This window comes from Pseudochaenichthys georgianus, chromosome 8 (assembly GCF_902827115.2).
Source record: "Pseudochaenichthys georgianus chromosome 8, fPseGeo1.2, whole genome shotgun sequence".
Classification (NCBI taxonomy): Eukaryota; Metazoa; Chordata; class Actinopteri; order Perciformes; family Channichthyidae; genus Pseudochaenichthys; species Pseudochaenichthys georgianus.
The window spans coordinates 33,409,379-33,430,916 of NC_047510.2; the positions used below are offsets into that span (position 1 = coordinate 33,409,379).

Below are 21,538 nucleotides of genomic sequence, written 5' to 3' on the forward strand. Positions count from 1 at the left end.
GTCAGATCAAAATGCCTCAGAATGCAATCTGAATAGACCTGCAGCCAATCAGAGCAAGCGTTGGGTCTGCGTCATGCCTTACTGATGAGATCAGTCGGAACCGCCATTCAGTATCCGCTTTGGATCTTCAACGTGTGCTATCATACGTTCACAGGGATCCCTTTCTATTTACTACAAGACAAGTGTGCCGTTTTTTATTTCATCCAGTTCCATTTGGATTGAGACAGGGAATAATCCAAACCTCACGCGTGGCGTTTCACCGTCAAGGGGGGCGTGTATGTCTGTGTACACGTATTCAAATTAATCCCTGTGTCTATTTTCTATTTTAGACGTGGTCACGGAGCGTCTGAAGATCCGGCGGGAGGCTCAGGAGGCGAGGAGGCGAGCAGAGGAAGCAGAAAGAGGATCCTTAAAGGCGACGGAGGAGACATCCGACGTCTCCTCGCATCTCAACAGAGAGAAAAAAGACTCTGCCGAGGAGAGCAGCGCCACCGAAGCTAAACCTGGAGCCGAGGAGTCGCTTAACACCATCAAGGAAACACCGTCTGCTAACGCCTCGAGTCGAGAGGGCGGGGACATGTCTTCACTGGAACACCGGAGAGGACAGGTAAAGAAACATGGCTTTTTCACATGGCTTACTTCAAACAGGGTGTCTCTGACCTCGTTGCATTTAAATATTCCCCATTGGAGGCAAGGACATTTGATTATGAAAGCAGACAGGGTCAAGAAGAAATGCTTACTATGTTGTAGAAAATATTATACATAATATACGAATTAGGGCTGCACGATTTGGGGAAAAAATCTACCGTACTTTTCGGACTATAAGCCGCGACTTTTCCCCCCATTTTTTGTGTACAGCTAACGGCCACTAGGGAACCTCCTAAATCTATGGATTTCACAGGTAAAATTAACCACCTTTAACTCTACGGGCTCTAGGACCGGCCCGCGCCCGCCACCTTTAAGCGGCGGGCTCCAGCAGGAAAAGCTGGAGGCCGGGAAAGAGTGAGACAGGTAGCGCGCCAAAGTAAAAGTGGAACCGAGAGACAGAACGAGAGCAAGACAAATATTGCGATTCGAATTGCGATATTTATTTTTCAGCGACCCAACGGAAGTTTATTGTAAAATGCGGCCATATCTCCGGCTAGGAAGGTCGCATCAACGTGCTCCCGTCTCCAGCGCCCCCGCATCCCGAGCTACGAGTGAAAGAACTAAACTTACATGAAACTTCCGTTGGGGTGCTTTAAAGTCAAGCTTCAGTTTCAGATTCACCCTGTAATAGAAACACGTGATGGAGCATTGCTAACCTGACTCAGAAAGCATCTGAAGCTCCACTGGAAGCCATTTGGAAAGGGCCGGCACTTTCAAAGATACCTGGCAGGTGATTGGATCAATCTGTCTATCACCTTCTATTATGGGCCACTTCTGATTGGTTAACAATGGCTGGCACATGTGGAGCACAGCACTTCTGATTGGTGTGGATGACTGACACACAAGAAGAGAAAAAGAATATATCGTTCAGCCCCAATACGTATACACATGTATCTCCTTAGATGCTCTAACGGTGCATACTAGAGATGTTAAGATTCACCGATTCGCATCGGTGCACCGGCATAAACGTTCAAGATGCGAGTGCACCGGTTGAAAGAGTGCACATCGGCTACAGTTTGGGTTGAACTCGCGATGCATCGATTGCGTAGCGTCTTTGCATCGGTAAAAAACCGATTCATTCATATAAAATCCCCTCATCTTGTCAACGCTCAGCAGAGACGATCTTTGATATTTGCTTCGCCACTACGGGGCCGAGAGTCTCAGTTATCAACACACACGGAAGTTGAGGAGAAAGAGAAACACAGCGCACCGAAAAATACCTACAAATCAAACGTTTGGCAACACTTCGGATTGTTCAAGAAAGACGGTGTAATAATCCTTTATGCTATATAGCTGACCGCAGGTCATGGAGAGTAATGAGGTGTCTTTATTACTTAACAGGTCTACAGCCATGATACATAGATCCGTCCAGAAGCGGGCTTGCATACACACAGCATCACTCCGCAGCCGCACCCCATCAGTAACGTCCTGATGGTATATGTGCGCGGCACTATATACTACAGACGGTCAACTTGAAAAATCGCTCGCAAATTGTAAACGATGCCGAGCCGCTTTAAAGTACACAAGTAGTACGAGGAACTTAGCGACGCACATAAAGAGGCGACATGGGGTCTGCGGCTGAAAAGAGAAACCTGAAAGTTAGACTATGAGTTAAATCACTCAGTGAGGTGTTCTGTCAGAGAGAGAGGTGTTTAGTTTACAGCAGCCTGTGAAGGCCAATAATAATTTAAATGTCTTCCTTACTGTCAGCAGTTATGAAATACCTGTTTGTGAAAGGTTATTTGTATTCTTTATTGTTCCTATAGAACCCACTGCTTTCTGCTCACTGGTGAGTCAGCCAATGGATGAGTGTTCAGCACATCAGGCTGGCAGCTGTATGGGCATGGCACCATGGTAGCTGTTATTTGCACATTGTTAATCATGAGCAATGCATCCTTACATTGTTTAACTGTGAGGTGTTATCACATGGTACTCTGGAGAGCTTTTAAAGGGAAAACATAAACGGCATGATGGGATGTGCAGTACCACTTTTTTGTTAATGTATGATTTGCTGCATATAAGGAATACAACTAAAATCCTCTGTCGTACCATATTGAAGTATCATTATTTTTGCATCGAGTTGAATCGCATCGTATCGCACCGAATCGCATAATGTTGAATCAAATCGTATCGAACTGTATCGCCACAGGGGTGAATCGTATCGTATCGCATCGCCTGGTGTTTCAAATGTATCGTTAATGTATCGTATCGTGGCAACGTATCGAGATGCGCATCGCATCGGCCTCAGTGATGGAGATGCACATCCCTAGTGCATACGTGTATCAGGGTTTCCGCTGGGATGTTTTCTTTCCGGTCAAATGTCCGGAAATAATTTATTTTTACCGGACGAATTCTAAACTTACCGGCGGCCATGTTTCAATAATAATAATAATAATAAGAATTGTGTATTTCCGTTAGCAGGTAATCACCGGACTAGGACCGGATATGCTTTAAAACTCAGTTAATGGGAGTCGTGTTTATCGCTTCAGTTTATAATCGTAACGGATCGAAAAGTTCAGATACATTTGTCTAAAAATGATTCCACAAACAACATCGTTATTACATTCAAACAACTACGTATAGCAGGAAGTACATTATTCCAAAGTGTACATTAAAGCTGGGGCGGGTAATGTTGGAGAAACCAGCTTGAGTGCGCGAGAATTTGAAAATACACACCCGGGGAAAATCTGCCCCTTCCTCACAGACTCACACGAACGCGCACGAGATGGAAGGCTGACGGATAGACGTCGATGAGCGTCCTGTCGCCCTACTCAGATCGGCGTGTCCCGCACCGTCGTGTCTTTTCGACCGTGCCGACGCCTTCCGCTGCCGATTCGACATTTTGAATCGCTAGGCCGCCGGCTAAAGAAATCACTCTGATTGGCTGTTCATTCATAGCATTCTGTTTCCATGCAAATGACTGCTTTACTTTATTGCTATTTAACTATATTTTATTACGGTGCCGTGTTTCCCACAGAAACAAAGGCCCCGTAACCAATTGGGTTATCAGATAAGAAAATACATGAAACACACCGGAGTTGAGGCTCTGTGGGGGCCCTGAAATATAATTCAGGCATTTAGCAGACGCCTTGTTCCAAAGCGACTCACAGTGACCGATCACAGGGACATTCTCCCCGGAGTAACCGAGGGCTAAGTGCCTTGCTCAAGGGCACACGAGTAGAGGTGTTCCAGGCGGGATTTGAACTCGCAACCTTCCGATCATCAGCCCACCTGTTCTTCTTCTCTCGGTTATCACGCAGTCTGTTCTTCTTCTCTGGTTATCACACAGTCTGTTCTTCTTCTCTCTTTTATCACTCAGTCTGTTCTTCTTCTCTCGGTTATCACGCAGTCTGTTCTTCTTCTCTCTTTTATCACGCAGTCTGTTCTTCTTCTCTCGGTTATCACGCAGTCTGTTCTTCTTCTCTCGGTTATCCCGCAGTCTGTTCTTCTTCTCTCGGTTATCACGCAGTCTGTTCTTCTTCTCTCGGTTATCACTCAGTCTGTTCTTCTTCTCTCGGTTATCACGCAGTCTGTTCTTCTTCTCTGGTTATCACACAGTCTGTTCTTCTTCTCTCTTTTATCACTCAGTCTGTTCTTCTTCTCTCGGTTATCACGCAGTCTGTTCTTCTTCTCTCGGTTATCACGCAGTCTGTTCTTCTTCTCTCGGTTATCCCGCAGTCTGTTCTTCTTCTCTCGGTTATCACGCAGTCTGTTCTTCTTCTCTCGGTTATCACGCAGTCTGTTCTTCTTCTCTCGGTTATCACGCAGTCTGTTCTTCTTCTCTCGGTTATCACGCAGTCTGTTCTTCTTCTCTCGGTTATCACGCAGTCTGTTCTTCTTCTCTCGGTTATCACGCAGTCTGTTCTTCTTCTCTCGGTTATCACGCAGTCTGTTCTTCTTCTCTCTTTTATCACTCAGTCTGTTCTTCTTCTCTCGGTTATCACGCAGTCTGTTCTTCTTCTCTCGGTTATCACGCAGTCTGTTCTTCTTCTCTCGGTTATCACGCAGTCTGTTCTTCTTCTCTGGTTATCACGCAGTCTGTTCTTCTTCTCTCGGTTATCACGCAGTCTGTTCTTCTTCTCTCGGTTATCACGCAGTCTGTTCTTCTTCTCTCGGTTATCACGCAGTCTGTTCTTCTTCTCTCGGCTATCACGCAGTCCTCCGGTTGTTGCCTGACGAATACACACTACCGCCTCCTGCTGGTCAGGAGAGTTATTGCCACTCACGCGTGCGCAGTTCGTACGTGCTTCTGGCCGTCGGCTGAAGTCTTTGCGGAGGAGACGTGAGGCGACGTTCTGTCGGAACGTGTTCGTAGGTGTGTACTCCCCTTTAGACGGGGTCTGTCTGAAGCAGCTCCTTAGTCTCAGGTCTGTGTTCCTGCTGCTCAGACGAGAGAAGAAGAAAGAAACCTGCTGCTCAGACGAGAGAAGAAGAAAGAAACCTGCTGCTCAGACGAGAGAAGAAGAAAGATATCTGCTGCTCAGACGAGAGAAGAAGAAAGAAAGCTGCTGCTCAGACGACAGAAGAAGAAGAAAGAAAGCTGCTGCTCAGACGAGAGAAGAAGAAAGAAACCTGCTGCTCGTCCACAGGCGGCTGCTTTAGATGCAGGACCGTCTCTCCTGAAAACTCAAAAGGCTCGGCAACAAGTGCACAGGTTATTTTGGATTTGTTCTGCCTTTCCGTTCCAAGATGGGTTCACAGGCCGGACTCATGGGCCGCTTTAGTTTGTTAGCACATATCTCACTTTGAGACCTGGTGTTCGATTACGCAAGGGCTGGTATTTTGAGAATTCATCATTTGAAAGGTTTCATTTATCTTCTGTGAGTTCTGCACACGTCTCGATTTAAAGTGCTTGTGTTCTAACGGATGCTATTTTGAGTTCACAAGTGCGTCCCAATGTGAAGCAAAAAGCACTCCGAGTACCGGATGGCGCTCTCTAGGGCTGCACGATTAATCGAAAAAAGATCGTGATCTCGATTCAGACACCTATGCGATCTCATTTCTAAATTACGGCGATCCGATGACGTCAAGCAGATTTTTTTTTGTGGGATTTTTTTACATTTTTTAATTATTTTGCTTCTGAATAATACCAACTTGCAATGTCAATCATACTTAAACGATGTAAAGCAAATATACTCTATACATTTAACATTAAAGTACCATGATCGCATCCAAATGGTAGTGTTCTGTCTGTCTCTCCTCCTCTCATGCAGTGTTAACGCTGCAGCCACTGGGGTTGCCAGTTTTCGGAAGGAATAAGCAAGCAGGTCTATGAAAACAAGCGCAAAAGAACACGAGCACTTTAAACCGATACATGTCGGGTCTACAAGCTCACAACCGCAACAACCATTATTACTTACCACCAAGCAACTTTACAGAAAGATAAGCCCAATGTGGCTTATAATAAGTATACCTGGCAACACTCACTGACTGCAGCACGTGAGGGCAGGAGCCGGCAGTATGTTTACAGAAGCGTTAGCATTAGCACTGATTAGCAAAGAGTGACGAGAGCGACTAGTAGTACAGGACAAACAGAAATGAGTGACGAGGAGGTCGAGGACAATGACAACAACACCGATGAAAATCCCGGTGGCGACTCTGGCGAGAGTGAGAGGGAAGTTGTGCTTGTGCCGAAAAAAGTAGATGGACTGTGCTAGTAGCTAGGCAGCTAGGCTTTATTTACATTTATTCTGAAGCTGTAACTTTATGTTCTGTTCCGTTTTTATATTCAGTACTGACTGCAGTATTTAAGTTAATCCTTTTGATTCAGTGACATTACTACTCAGTGGAGTCTAGCACTTTGTTTAAGTTTATGTTTTTTTCAGTACAAGAACCTTTAAGTGCAGTAGTTGAACTGGGTGCTAGCCGGCTAGGCTTTTTTTAATATTATTATTCTAAAGCTGTGACTGTTTTGTTTTTATATTCAGCACTGTGGTGAGGTATTTTGAGTAACTGAAGTGCATTCCTCCCTGTAACAAACAGGTTGGTGTTGTTGTCCAGTAGCTGGGTGTCCTGTCACTGAGGACAGGTGCTACTGCAACGTTTACATTTTGTATAAAGCTGCACAAATTCTATTTTTTATGTTCAGCACTCAGCAGCAATATCTATTTTAGTTACTGTATGTGTTGTTACCAGAGAGACTTGAGTTTAAGTCAAGCACTTTGTTTAAAGCCACAACAGTTGGCTCCAGGTTCCACATTCTGAACGTAGTAATGTTTGTTCAGTATTCAGCAGCTACAGACTAAAGACAAAGTTATGTTTTTGTTACAAGAGAGACAAATATTGTCTGTTTAAATTCATTGTACTCACGTGACGTCTAAGAGTAAGAGTGCAATAAATATTTTCATTGAAACGATGAGAATCGTGTGAGAATCGTGATCTCAATTCTTACGGAGGAAAATCGTGATTCACATTTGAGCAAGAATCGTGCAGCCCTAGCGCTCTCTACCGGCTATACGTGTGGTTTGGTCCTATATTTAAAACGCATGCCGCTACAGTAGCTGCTTCTAATGTTGTGGGTTATTCGAGCGGTCTGTCTTGATGATTGTTACTGCTCATTTTTCGGCAGTAATCGTCACTTCCTGTCGGGTTACAGCAGCTCTGTGATGTGAGACAACACGGTCTAAACTCACAAGTGTTATTATGTACGACATGCAGAGTAGAAAGGGAATTATCTGAATCGAGAAAATCTTTTTCAAAACATGTCTCTTCACTCTGGCTTATCCACCCTGATCACATCTGTTTTTATTGATTGATTATATTGTGTACCTTGTACCTTGAGAGTCTTGAAAGGCGCTTTTTTATAAGTGAAATGTATTATTATTATTATTAGCAGTAGTTTTGCTAATATCTTTTACTCTTAGCTTCTCTTATATCTGCTTTCAAGCCTGTACTCAGTCTTTCCAAACTTTCTTTCTGTGTAGGTGAAGATGCTAAATCTGAGTCCATCAAAGAGGACAAGCCGCCCGGTGAAGATCCTGTTTCCAGCCTCAGGAAGCCGGAGCAGCCGGACCTCAACGACCGCACCTCCAGGTCCTCGTTCACCAGCCAGGACGGGACAGGTAAAGCACATTGCTCTGGTGTCAGTACTTTGCTCCACGACTTTTTGCTTTTACTTCTTAAGTCACATTATACATGGCTGGTGACGACAACATTACAGTCAGGTCACAAAAGGCCAGCGAGGCAATACAGAATAAAATAAAGGCTAGGGATCAGTGTTTCCGCCAGACCAGGGCTGAGAGGGCGTCCGGGGGGGGGGGGGTTCTGGTCACGTGACGTGAATTTTGAATTGAGCCGTCCCTTAAGTTACAGATAAGAGGCTCGTTTGAGACGAGCGAGACCGACGCAGACCTGCTCGCGATCGCCGTCTTGCTCGTGCGTTGCATGATGGGTAGTCATTTTGTCCGACTTGCTCCGGAGGCTCGCCTGCATGAGACGTTGAAATCTCGCGGGACGAAGACGCCCGCAGCCTTGAGAGCGAGGCGGCGCAGTTCCTCTCCACGACTCGCTGGTATCTCGAGCTGAGCGCTCATTGGTGGCTTTTACCCCGTGCTGCTGATGAAGCTCTCCCATTGGCTCGGCACAAGTTTGTTGTTGTTTTGTGTCAGTTTTACGTCCGAGCTGTCCGACTTCAGGCGAGCCTTTTGAGACCTCCCCCGGCTGCAGTCGGCTATTCTCGTCTACTTTGGAGGCGAGCCGCAGCTCACTATCTCGTTACGTATTAGTGATGGGAATTGTCTCGGCCCCCCCGTCGAGTCTCGCCGGCAGCACGCTTTCCGTCACAGGAACACGCTTTGCTGGCGGCGAAAATAATCCCACCGACTCCGTTGCCCCTCCGACACAGGGACGTCCTTGTCCTTTTTCCATTTCGTCGTTTCAAGCGATAAAAACTCGATCTTCTCACGAATACATCTTTGTGTGTGGGCGCCGTCGGCTCGAGTTCAGGGCGTTCCGAGCGGAATCAGAGCGTGCAATGCCGGCAAGACGCCCCCCCCCCCCGGCGGAGACGTGTTATTATGTTCTTGAAGATACATGTATCTATCAGCTATTGTTCCAGTCCAATGTCTTTGCTTTGAGTATAGAGTCCTTTTTCCCACTTTCTGTTGAGTCGTGTTTCTTGAAATCTCAAGTCCGTTTTCCATCAACACGATTTCTACCCATTGGTTTTTATTGGCCGTGCTTCCTTACCCCGATTCCTAGTGATCGCTTTCTTCCTGGATATGAACAGAATATATCGGTCACTTGCACTCATTTCCTCAGCGACCAGCTTCTAGAAACCTCACACCCAATTATTTGACACATATCAGTTCCCAAAATACCATTATTTTCTGACATTGCCAACCAATAGGAGAACGGCCAGCATCCGAAGAAACGCCAACGCTTCTGTCACTTCTTACATTTTCAAAACTGGTTTGTTAATCTGCGTTTCGTTACACTCATGGCGCGTTTCCACTGCAGGCCTCGCTCGGTCTCGCTCGGCTTGGTTAGGGCTCATTAGGCCCGGCTCACTTTAATGCTGCGCTTCCATTACAGTTTAGGAACTGGGGTAGTTACTATGGTAACGCAGTGTAGGCGGAGCCGTGACGACATCTTCAATGGGAGCCACAGAAACCAACACAGCCGTTAGCTGTTAGCACTCAGAGCTCAGAGCTCCTCATATCAGTTCAGAAAGTAGACAGAAGTGAAACCAGTCCAAACCGCAGACTGCCTGAGTCATGGAGAATACAGTCGCTGGTTTGTTCATGTCTGGAGGCCGTTGCTGTGAGTGAGGACGGTCGGAGCATATATAACGTTAGCTTAGCCGATCTCCATTCAGAAAACACGCATTTAAAAGCTGTTTCTCTGCCGCCTGTCTGCAGACTCAAAGCATTAACTCATGGTGTTACTAACCGGTATCAGTGTGTTGTTACTTCATCATTTAGAAACGTGGATTATAATTGTAAATGTAAAGAAGTTTAGTCAGTACTTCTACTTCCGCCACTTTTAAACACGAGTATCTGCACTTCTACTCGAGTAAAGGATGTACTTTACTCTGGAGTAGACGGGTGTGCTGTTGGTTCCTTTGTTGAATCTGTGTCCTTTCCGACAGACGAGTACAACGGGAAGGTCGCCAGCAACGTACGGAAACCAGCAGGAGAGCAGACCAACCACCAGAGAGGCAGCAAGGAGGTGAGACGACGTGCTCTACTTCTTAAGATTGACGACATGGGTCCATAGCAACCGGGATATTGTATTTCTATTTCACTAACACACACACCAACACACACACACACACACACTAACACACACACACACACACACACACACACAAACACACACACACACACACACACACACACTAACACACACTAACACATACACACCAACACACACACTAACACACACACTAACATACACACACACTAAAAGCAGCTCTGAAAAGGCGCGGTGGAAAGCCTCGTGTCTCGTTCTGCACTCTAACACACACACACACTAACACAGACACACACACAGACACACACACACACACACACACACAATAAAGGCACGGTGGTGTCGCTCTGAAAAGCCCCGTGTCTCGTGCTGCACTCTGACGCCCTCTCGTTCCAGGCGTCTCCGGTTCGTCTCGACGGCGACTCGTCGCGCCTCAGCTTCTTGAAGAGGGACCTGTCGGTGAACATCAACAACCTGTTCAAGCTGGGCCAGGAGGGGAAGTACCGCGTGTACCACAACCAGTTCAGCACCAACGTGCTGGCGCTGAACAAGCACCAGCACCGCGAGGACCACGACAAGAGGCGCCACCTGTCGCACAAGTTCAGCCTCACCATGGCCGCCGAGTTCAAGTGGAACGGCTCCATCTTCGGGTCCCGCAGCCTCACCGTGTCCACGCTGCGCCTCACCATCATCCAGCTGGAGAGCAGCGTGCCCGGGCCCTTCATGCACCCCAACTGGGCCTCGCACAGGTACCGTCAGGGGGAGGTTTCATCTGGTGTATCGTTTCAAACTGAAATGTTCACTTTTGGACTTTATTTAAAACGTTTTGGAGAAGGGAAACACTCGTGCGTGGTAACGACTAGGGAGGCCAGCGATTATTCGAATATTCGTTCCAGTTATTATTTTTAAAATTCGATTTTATTTATATATATTTTTATTATTATTTATGTTTTAGTTTTTTTCTGGCTTAGTTTCAACCAAAATATAAATGAATGCTAATAATAGTAATAGTATAATAATTGTAAATGGCCATTGGCACACCACCGGTTTGTTTGACTGTAAGCTTGGAGGAAGCCAGCTGCGCAGCCCTTCTCTGCTACACACCCCCCCCCCCTCTCTCCGCCCCCCCCCCCCCCTCTCCGTCACACGCGATTGATTTATTGGAGCGAGAACACAACTACAGATGAACAAAGGAAAGAAGAGTTCCTCGTGGAACTACTTCAAGTGCAAATTAAGTGAAATGCAAGTGGAGTACTTCGTGACCACAGTGAACGTTGTGATCAGCTGTTTTAGTGCAGGAGGAGGGGGGGGGGGGGGAGAGTCTCCCTCCGCAGCCGGTTGGCGTAGTTTTGGCACATTTCCGTTGTACAGACCGACGTTAACAGCAGCCCTTTTTCTTTTTCTCCCGCGGGGGGGGGGTGTCGAATAATCGATTATTATTCGCCAGGGCTGTCCGATTTTCGATTTTGAGCACGGTCAGTTTCTGGCATCCCTAGTAGCAACTGTGAGCTTATCTTAAAAAACCTTTGACATTTACATATCAGGGTTTCCGCTAGGATTTTTTTCTTGCCGGTCACATGTCCGGAAAGAATTTTATTTTACCGAAAAAATAATAATAAGAAACAACATAATTATCGAAATACCGTTTCCTACAATCCCAAATACAAAAACAAAGATTTATCTACGTGGCAAATTAATGTTCAAACTATTTAATACAGCCGTAGTAAAGAAAAGGTATTTTAATATTTATTTCACTATGACATGCAGCAGGATATCTGTCGTCATGGTGTGGTGGAAGATGCCACCAACGACTTCCTGGTTCGTTTTAGAAAATGTGCTCAGTTAATTTCGAGTCCCCTTCATGTCCTCGTGCTGACGTGAAGCTTTCAAAAGCAGCTGCTTGGCTTTGCAAAAACACGAGTGACAGGAAAAGTGACTTTTGTCCAAAGGTGATAAATATTGCCGATTTGCACCTTCAAAGTTCACTTGTGGCGCATTCCCACTGCAGCGCGGTTTGAGCCGTGCCCGGCCCGTTCCTGGTTGCGTTTCCACTCGGCGTGGTTCCGCCTAGCGGCTACTTTTTCACAGTTTTCTGGCTCTCCAAAATCGAGGTTCTTTCCGGGCCAACAACCGGGCTGAGTCGGGCTGAGCATGCTAAACTAGAGAGAGAATCGCTGGCAAGGGGCTACAACTACAACAAGATGAACATATTGGACCGTGATTTAATTATAATACACGTTTCTAAATGATGAAGTAACAACACACTGATACCGGTTAGTAAGAACCATGAATTAATGCTTTGAGTCTGCAGACAGACGGCAGAGAAACACCTTTTAAAATGCGTGTTTTCTGAATGGAGATCGGCTAAGCTAACGTTATATATGCTCCGACCGTCCACGCTCACAGCAACGGCCTCCAGACATGAATAAACCAGCGACTGTATTCTCCATGACACAGGCAGTCTGTGGTTTGGACTGGTTTCACTTCTGTCTACTTTCTGAACAGATATGAGGAGCTGTAGCTCTGAGGGCTAACAGCTAACGGCTGTGTTGGTTTCTGTGGCTCTCATTGAAGATGACGTCACGGCTCCGCCTACACTGCGTTACTATGGTTACTGCCCCAGTTCCTAAACTGTAATGGAAAGGTAGCATAACGTGAGCCTGGCCTAACTGTACCAAGCCGAGCGAGGCCCTGCAGTGGAAACGCGCCATAATTAAAGCCTTGTTTGTTTAATTCGCCCAAAACCAAATGTACGCTTTACGGGGATTTATGTGCCAGGCTATTCTTTACGCTGAACCCAGTCATGGTGCGATTTTCTTTTTCGCCAAAGAATATCCTTTTTAGGGTTAATCTATTTTGGTTTCAAATATGATGCTCCATTTTGACTTGATGTCGGAGTTCTGCTGTCGTCTGTATTTGATTCTTTGTTGTTCCGTAGGTCGAACTGGAACAAAGCCGTTCAGATGTGCAGCAAGGCCAGGGAGTTCGCTTTGGCTTTGGCTATTCTGGAGTGTGCCATCAAACCGGTGGTGATGCTGCCTGTGTGGAAAGACTCTCTCGGACACACCAGGTAAACAACAACAACAACAACAACTAGTAATAGCATATCAACATGTAGTGAGCTTTCCTAAAAAAAAGCGTATTGGCCTCAACATCTTTGATTTCTGCGGTGGTTTCTTCAATCCTCAAACCAGCATCATGGCCACGGATAACTTTTTAAATACTGCGTCGCACGTTGTTTACATTCTGCCCTCTTTCTTCAGGCTGCACCGCATGACCTCCATGGAGAGGGAGGATAAGGAGAAGGGGAAGAAGCGAGAGAAGAAGCTGGAGGACGAGGAGACGCTGCAGCAGGCCACCTGGGTGAAGTACAGCATCCCCATCAAGCACCAGGTAACACGACGATAACCCATCTGCCAAACAGCGCCTCCTGCTGGCACACGGGAGGAGTTACATCACCGTCCATTACTTCTAATCTTATTTTACCTTAAGCTAACTGTTTTGACTGTTAAGCTTCTAGTAATGGCTAACTATTTTATCATCTAGTTTTAGCCAACTATTTAAATTGTTTATCTCACACGTGTCAAACTCGAGGCTCGGGGGCCAAATCAGGGCCGTGGTGGATTTAATTTCGGCCCGCAGGATAATTTCTAATTCCTATTCGATCTGGCCCGCCGGTATATTGCACGCACACCTTCCCTCCATCCTGAGGGTCTCCTCCGCTCAGAGCCTGAGCCCAATCATTGATGACCTTGCCCCCGAGATGAGATGCCAAGTGTCTGAGCTAGCATCTCAGAGCAGCACACTGACTTCAATGGATGCTTCCTTCTGCACTTTCTCTCACGACAGCAGGGCATGTTTGGGTTTCTCTTTGAGGGAAATAGTTTTGTTGAAGCTGTTGTTGGCCTGTGGAGAAATGTGATCATAAGAAGTGACTCTGGAGAAGCTGCAGAAAGAGCCATGAGAAGGCAATAATTTAAGCTTCGTTAGTTTAATATGTGCAATAAGTTCATTTCAATAAGTTCTGCAATAAACATTGAACCAGTCCGGCCCTCGACTAGTACCCATCTTTTTATTTTGGCCCGCTGTGTATTTGAGTTTGACTCCCCCTGGATTAGACATTGTTTTAAGCTAACTATTTAAACTATTAAAAACCAACTTATACTAGATATATATAACTGTTTAACTCATTAGCTTTTCCATTTAGCTAACTATTTCAAAGGTTTATCAATGACTTACTTCCTAACTGTTAGAAACCATTTTAACTAGCTGTCTCAACTGTTTAGCCATTACTAGGGATGCACGATATTGGCTTTTTGAAACCGATACCGATAACTTCCTGCTTCTCAAGACCGATACCGATAATAATATAATATATATATTAAATGTACCTGTAGTTTTTGCACACCTGGTGGTAAGAGACTAGTAGTGAGCAGAGGACATGAGCATTACTACTATGAACAAAACAAAGCCAAGAGCAGTTCTGACTTCAAAGTGCCCAGATTTATTTTCCCAAACAAACTTCTTGCCTTTCTCAAAAGCCTCGTGGATAGGTGAAAGCCCCGGTGCCTTTGCAGCTGGCTTTGGATTCGCCGCTAGTTTAGCAGCGCAGGCGTCTTCGTACGCTTTGAACACACCATCGTAGCCATGGCGATGTTTCAGGTGACTAATCGGGTTGGAAGTATTATAGCTCGTTGCCTTCTTCCCTCCTCGTGGAACTTCTGCATGTGTTAATACAAATAGCAAGCGAACTTTCTCACTCTGAAACTTTGAAATAGTCCCATACTACCGACGACATGTTTATTTGCTGTCCTGGCTTCACGGCCGCACGCCGTTTACGTCACAGCCAGGCATGAGTTAGGGAGCGCTGGGTTTGTGAAGAACTCCCCTCTTCCTAAACCACTAATACCACAGTGCTGGCAACACGGGAGGAGCCGAGTGAAAAACAAGCGCCCCTCATCCCAACCCACCCACACCGCAGTATTATTATCGGGGCTATTAATACTGTTATCGGGATGACGTCATAATTCCTAATATCGGGCCGATAATTATCGTGCACCACTAGCCATTACCCTTAGCATACTTTTAACTGTTTATCATCTAATCTTGGTTAACTGTTTCGGACGATTTCAACTGTCTTTCTTTTTGAGCTTTTGATCCATTACGAACCTCCTTCTAAACTGCAGAACCAGTCCGAGATGGGACTATCTTAACATTGTTCCAGCTGATTTTGTTTAAATGTGTACAAATGTTTACTTTATAACTATTTAAGCGTCTTCATGTTGTTCCTCTCGTGTGTTTTCTGTGCAGGTGTGGAAGCAGAAGGGTGAGGAGTACAGAGTGACGGGGTGGGGGGGGTGGAGTTGGGTCAGTAAGACTCACGTGCCGAGGTTCGTCCCGAAGCTGCCCGGCAACACAAACGTCAACTACCGCAAAGACCTGGAGGGTAAGAGCCGGACGAGCAGCATTTCATCTCCTTCTTCTGGCACTGTTAGCTGACATAGAGATTTCCTCCACTGTCTTCGTAGCTAAAATGAAGAAGGAAAATGCAGCAGCTTGCACTACTAAGCAGAAGGAGACTACTGAAACCGAGAAGGAGACGACTGAAACCGAGAAGGAGACGACTGTCGACGCGCCGGAGGGGGTGAGTGAATCCATCGCTGCGTCTTCAGAGGACAACGCCACGCCTCAGATCTCCAGAGAGGAGGACACGCCTGCAGAGGAGGACGGGGTAAAGACTGAAGGAGAGAAGAAGAGAGAAGAGGAGAAAATGGAGGTCGACCCCCGCCCAGAAACGGCTGCTTCTACTGTGGAGAAAGGTGAATATATAGAAACGTCTCTTCTTTGTCTTTTTGATTTAACTGAGCAGAAACTCCTTGAGATGCTTATATATGGTACTCAGTGTTTCCCATACATTGATTTATTTGAGGCGATGGATCTCATAAATAAAAAATAAATAATAATAAAGTTTTTTATTTTATTTTATTTATTTTTTTGGTGGTCTAATGCACTGATTCTCAAATGGGGGTACGCGGACCCCTAGGGGTATGTTGGGGTACTGCAGGGGGTACGTGAGATTAAAAAAAAAAAAAAAGGTTAAAAAAAAAAAAAATAATAATCTTAGTACAATTACCGTACTTTTCGGACTATAAAGCGCACCTGCATATAAGCCTCAGCAGCTAAACTGTCCGTCTGTCTTGCTCTCGTTCTGTCTCTCCGTTCCACTTTCACTTTGGCGCGCTACCTGTCTCGCTCTTTTCCGGCCTCCAGCTTTTCCTGCTGGAGCCCGCCGCTTAAAGGTGGCGGGCGCGGACCGGTCCTAGAGCCCATAGAGTTAAAGGTGGTTAATTTTACCTGTAAAATCCATAGATTTAGGAGGTTCCCTAGTGGCCGTTAGCTGTACACAAAAAATGGGGGGGAAAGTCGCGGCTTATAGTCCGAAAAGTACGGTAATAATGTTTTTTATTTTTATTTTATTTTATTTTTTGGTGGTCTAATGCAGTGATTCTCAAATGGGGGTACGTGGACCCCTAGGGGTACGCGGACCCCTAGGGGTACGTTGGGGTACTGCAGGGGATACGTGAGATTTAATTAAAAAGTTAATTAAAAAAATACCAAAAATAATCTTAGTACAAGTTAAATAGAAAACACAATTTTATATAAAATATTCCTAGAACCTCATATAAACATGTCAAATTGGTGTATTTGATAGTTTTGCATAATATCATTTTGTTCATTGGTTTGTTAAACAGATATTACTTCAGTTGAAAAACTCCTTTGAAAAATCAGTTTACATTTTTTTTTCTTTTTTCATGTATAAAATGAAAATATCCTTAGTGTGTCGTAAAGGAGTTAATAAATCACTGAGGGAACATCACTATATTAGAATTATTTATATAGGCTTTTTCGATCAAACATTTTCGGGGTCGGTCAGGGGGTACACGACTGAAAAAAGTTTGAGAAGCCCTGGTCTAACGGAGAGTGAGGTGGGCTGATGATCGGAAGGTTGTGAGTTCAAATCCCGCCTGGAACACCTCTACTAGTGTGCCCTTGAGTAAGACACCTAGCCCTCGGTTACTCCAGGGAGAATGTCCCTGTGATTGGTCGTTGTCACTTTGGAACAAGGCGTCTGCTAAATGCCTGTTTTATATTTTAGGGCCCCCACAGAGCCTCAACTCCGGTGTGTCTCACTCATTAGCAACACAGAGCAACAAGAACGTGGTACTAGCCATGAACTCGCATGTCGTTTCTTATTTGAGGGGTGGTGGATGCGTGGGCCACCCGAATAGGTCAAGGGGCCTTTGGCTTTTGTGCCCCCACAAAAAGAATCAAATTCTGTGGGAAACACTGGGTACTAACAGCAAGACATTAAAAAGTAAACAAGAAGAAGACAAAATCAACACGAAAATGTAAGATAGACATTTGGACAGAAGCACTATATGTCCACAGAGAAGGGCCACGAACAAATACATGTTTCCAAGCAATACAATTATATAAATACAGACATAGTGTCGTACAATTCACAACAACATATGAAACGAAAAGTCTCTTCTTTTGGGTTTAACTGAAATGTATTTATTGAGGATAAACAACCTGAGATGACCCATCAAGGGGTTCCTAACATAAAGTACAAACAGCAAGACATTCAAAAGTAAACACAAACAAAATCAAATCGCAATACAATCACAACACATAAATTAAACGTAGACATTTGGACAGAAGCACTATATGACCACGGAGGGGCCACGAACAAATGCATTCTCCCAGCAATACAACGACATAAATACAAACGTGTATTTATGTACGTGTTAGTTCATCAACAATTCACAATTTCTCTTGATCAGATCAGAGCTACTTTATTGATCCCAAATTGGGAAATGCTTGCATTGCAGAAGCATAAAAAACAACACAACTAATCAAGGCATTGCAGATAAGTAGAAATCAAAGAGTAATAATAAACAATACTATAATTGAAACATCTCAAAATAGAAATAAAGTAGAAAATATACAGAAGATAGAAATCGATAGACTCGGGGCGCTGCTGCCACCAGCGAACGATGCTATCTGTGTACGACCCCATCTTCCTCTGACCTCTGTGACTCTCGTTTCTCCAGATGAAGCTGAAAGCAAAGACCCTTCCTCGCCTTCTCTTCCGCCTCCGAGGGAAGAACCGATCCAGAGAGTTGAACCCAAGAAGGAAGACGCGGCCACCTCGAAGCTCTTCGCTGACGTTGTGAACGTCAGCGAGGGCTTCCAGCTGAGGACGGCCTACAAGAAGAAGGTGAAGCCCTCCAAACTGGACGGTCTGCTGGAGCGCCGGGTCAAACAGTTCACCCTGGAGGAGAAGCAGAGGCTGGAGAGGATGAGACAGGCGGCACTTCTGGCAAAAATAGCCGCCATGAAGCCTGGAGTTAAAACGGAGAGCAAACAGCCGCCGGCCGTCACCCCGTGTGTCAAACAGGAGCCAGCTGTGAAAGACAACGTGGTGAAGAAGCTCGACTTTGAGCAGGAGCCGATCAAACCGGACGTCGATGTCAAATCTGACGCTGAAGCACCCAAACAGATGGAGGTGAACGACGTGCACAAAGAAGTGAACGGAGTAACCACCGAGTCTGGCGGGAAAAACAACTGTTTATCGGACGCTGTGGAGAAAAAGACGGAAGTGGCTCGAGCGGGAAAACGTGTGTTTGAGGAAATGGAGAAAGCCGGTGAACAGAGCATGGAGGCGGAGGAAAGTAAGACGGCTGAAGTGCAGGTTAACGGGAAAGCGGAGGGTGGCGTCCCTGCAGAAATCACCTCGGAACCGGCTCAAGGTGACGTGAAAGAGCCCGTGAAGTCTCTGATGAACGGGAACCTCTCGCAGAAAGGCGACGTGTCCGACGCGAGTCACCAACCTCCTCTGAAGGTCCCGAAACTGGAGAACCACGTGGCGGAGAAAGGAGACTCTTTGGCGTTGGGTAGTGAGCCTGCTAAGCTAACATCATCAACCCCTGCTCCCGTGAACAATTCAAGCACTGAAGGTTTCAAGAGCACCTCCACCGAAGCCCCGAAAACAGACTCGTCTCAAACAGGAAGTGGCGCCGTCTCCTCGGCTTCCGCCAGAGCCGTCGTCCCGCAGAAAACCAAACATCAAGACACCAAGACGTCCACTTCCAGCTCCATGACGATCAGTAAAGAATACTCCACGAAAGACCGGATCAGCCTCCTGCGGTTCTACAAATCCAGGAAGGCGCGTTCGGGTACCGCGCTGCCGTCCTACAGGAAGTTCGTCACCAAGAGCAGCAAGAAGAGCATCTTTATTCTGCCCAACGACGACCTGAAGAGGATGGCGAGGAGAGCGGGCATCAGAGAGGTTCCCATCTTCAACTACAACGCTAAACCAGCCCTGGATATCTGGCCGTACCCCTCGCCCCGGCCCACTTTTGGGATCACGTGGAGGTACGTAACGGAGACTTAAGCTTTTTTTCATTGAAGAAACTGCAGATGTTTTCATTATAACGTTCGTATAACGTTCGTATAACATTGAAAAGGCCGTGTAAACGCACTTCCTGTAGCTGTCATCGGTATCTCATGTGTCCCTGCGCCCCCTTCAGGTACCGTCTGCAGACCGTGCGCTCTCTGGCCGGCGTCAGTCTGATGCTCCGGCTGCTCTGGAGCTGCCTGCGCTGGGACGACATGTCCGTCAAGCCGTCTGCAGCCGTAGGGACCACACGCAAAGGTGAGGAGACATCACAAACACTCAGAGGGCAGAAGTACACATCCTTTACTCAAGTAGAAGTACACATCCTTTACTCAAGTAGAGGTACACATCCTTTACTCAAGTAGAAGTACACATCCTTTAGTCAAGAAGAAGTACACATCATTTACTCAAGTAGAAGTACACATCCTTTACTCAAGTAGAAGTACACATCCTTTACTCAAGTAGAAGTACACATCCTTTACTCAAGTAGAAGTACACATCCTTTACTCAAGTAGAAGTACACATCCTTTACTCAAGTAGAAGTACACATCCTTTACTCAAGTAGAAGTACACATCCTTTACTCAAGTAGAAGTACACATCCTTTACTCAAATAGAAGTACACATCCTTTACTCAAGTAGAAGTACACATCCTTTACTCAAGTAGAAGTACACATCCTTTACTCAAGTAGAAGTACACATCCTTTACTCAAGTAGAAGTACACATCCTTTAGTCAAGTAGAAGTACACATCCTTTACTCAAGTAGAAGTACACATCCTTTACTCAAGTAGAAGTACACATCCTTTACTCAAGTAGAAGTACACATCCTGTACTCAAGTAGAAGTACACATCCTTTACTCAAGTAGAAGTACACATCCTTTAGTCAAGTAGAAGTACACATCCTTTAGTCAAGTAGAAGTACACATCCTTTAGTCAAGTAGAAGTACACATCCTTTAGTCAAGTAGAAGTACACATCCTTTACTCAAGTAGAAGTACACATCCTTTACTCAAGTAGAAGTACACATCCTTTACTCAAGTAGAAGTACACATCCTTTACTCAAGTAGAAGTACACATCCTTTACTCAAGTAGAAGTACACATCCTTTAGTCAAGTAGAAGTACACATCCTTTAGTCAAGTAGAAGTACACATCCTTTACTCAAGTAGAAGTACACATCCTTTACTCAAGTAGAAGTACACATCCTGTACTCAAGTAGAAGTACACATCCTTTACTCAAGTAGAAGTACACATCCTTTAGTCAAGTAGAAGTACACATCCTTTAGTCAAGTAGAAGTACACATCCTTTAGTCAAGTAGAAGTACACATCCTTTAGTCAAGTAGAAGTACACATCCTTTACTCAAGTAGAAGTACACATCCTTTACTCAAGTAGAAGTACACATCCTTTACTCAAGTAGAAGTACACATCCTTTACTCAAGTAGAAGTACACATCCTTTACTCAAGTAGAAGTACACATCCTTTACTCAAATAGAAGTACACATCCTTTACTCAAGTAGAAGTACACATCCTTTACTCAAGTAGAAGTACACATCCTTTACTCAAGTAGAAGTACACATCCTTTACTCAAGTAGAAGTACACATCCTTTACTCAAGTAGAAGTACACATCCTTTACTCAAGTAGAAGTACACATCCTTTACTCAAGTAGAAGTACACATCCTTTACTCAAGTAGAAGTACACATCCTTTAGTCAAGTAGAAGTACACATCCTTTACTCAAGTAGAAGTACACATCCTTTACTCAAGTAGAAGTACACATCCTTTAGTCAAGTAGAAGTACACATCCTTTACTCAAGTAGAAGTACACATCCTTTACTCAAGTAGAAGTACACATCCTTTACTCAAGTAGAAGTACACATCCTTTACTCAAGTAGAAGTACACATCCTGTACTCAAGTAGAAGTACACATCCTGTACTCAAGTAGAAGTACACATCCTTTACTCAAGTAGAAGTACACATCCTTTACTCAAGTAGAAGTACACATCCTTTACTCAAGTAGAAGTACACATCCTTTACTCAAGTAGAAGTACACATCCCTTACTCAAGTAGAAGTACACATCCTTTACTCAAGTAGAAGTACACATCCTTTACTCAAGTAGAAGTACACATCCTTTACTCAAGTAGAAGTACACATCCTGTACTCAAATAGAAGTACACATCCTTTACTCAAGTTGAAGTACACATCCTTTACTCAAGTAGAAGTACACATCCTTTACTCAAGT

At 45.2% G+C, this 21,538-nt stretch overlaps 1 protein-coding gene across 1 annotated transcript in view; it reads left to right on the forward strand.

The window, feature by feature from the left end:
- The window catches only part of LOC117451592 (nucleosome-remodeling factor subunit BPTF-like), a 62,881-nt gene that overhangs the window by 10,152 nt on the left and 31,191 nt on the right, over positions 1–21,538 (forward strand). Inside the window, exons 4-14 of the mRNA XM_071203909.1 lie at positions 330–607; positions 6,576–6,582; positions 7,572–7,709; positions 9,737–9,816; positions 10,237–10,589; positions 12,779–12,910; positions 13,104–13,233; positions 15,151–15,286; positions 15,369–15,659; positions 17,955–19,278; positions 19,434–19,558. Coding sequence (XP_071060010.1) covers positions 330–607; positions 6,576–6,582; positions 7,572–7,709; positions 9,737–9,816; positions 10,237–10,589; positions 12,779–12,910; positions 13,104–13,233; positions 15,151–15,286; positions 15,369–15,659; positions 17,955–19,278; positions 19,434–19,558 — 2,994 coding nt within the window. The remainder of the gene's footprint in view (positions 1–329; positions 608–6,575; positions 6,583–7,571; positions 7,710–9,736; positions 9,817–10,236; positions 10,590–12,778; positions 12,911–13,103; positions 13,234–15,150; positions 15,287–15,368; positions 15,660–17,954; positions 19,279–19,433; positions 19,559–21,538) is intronic.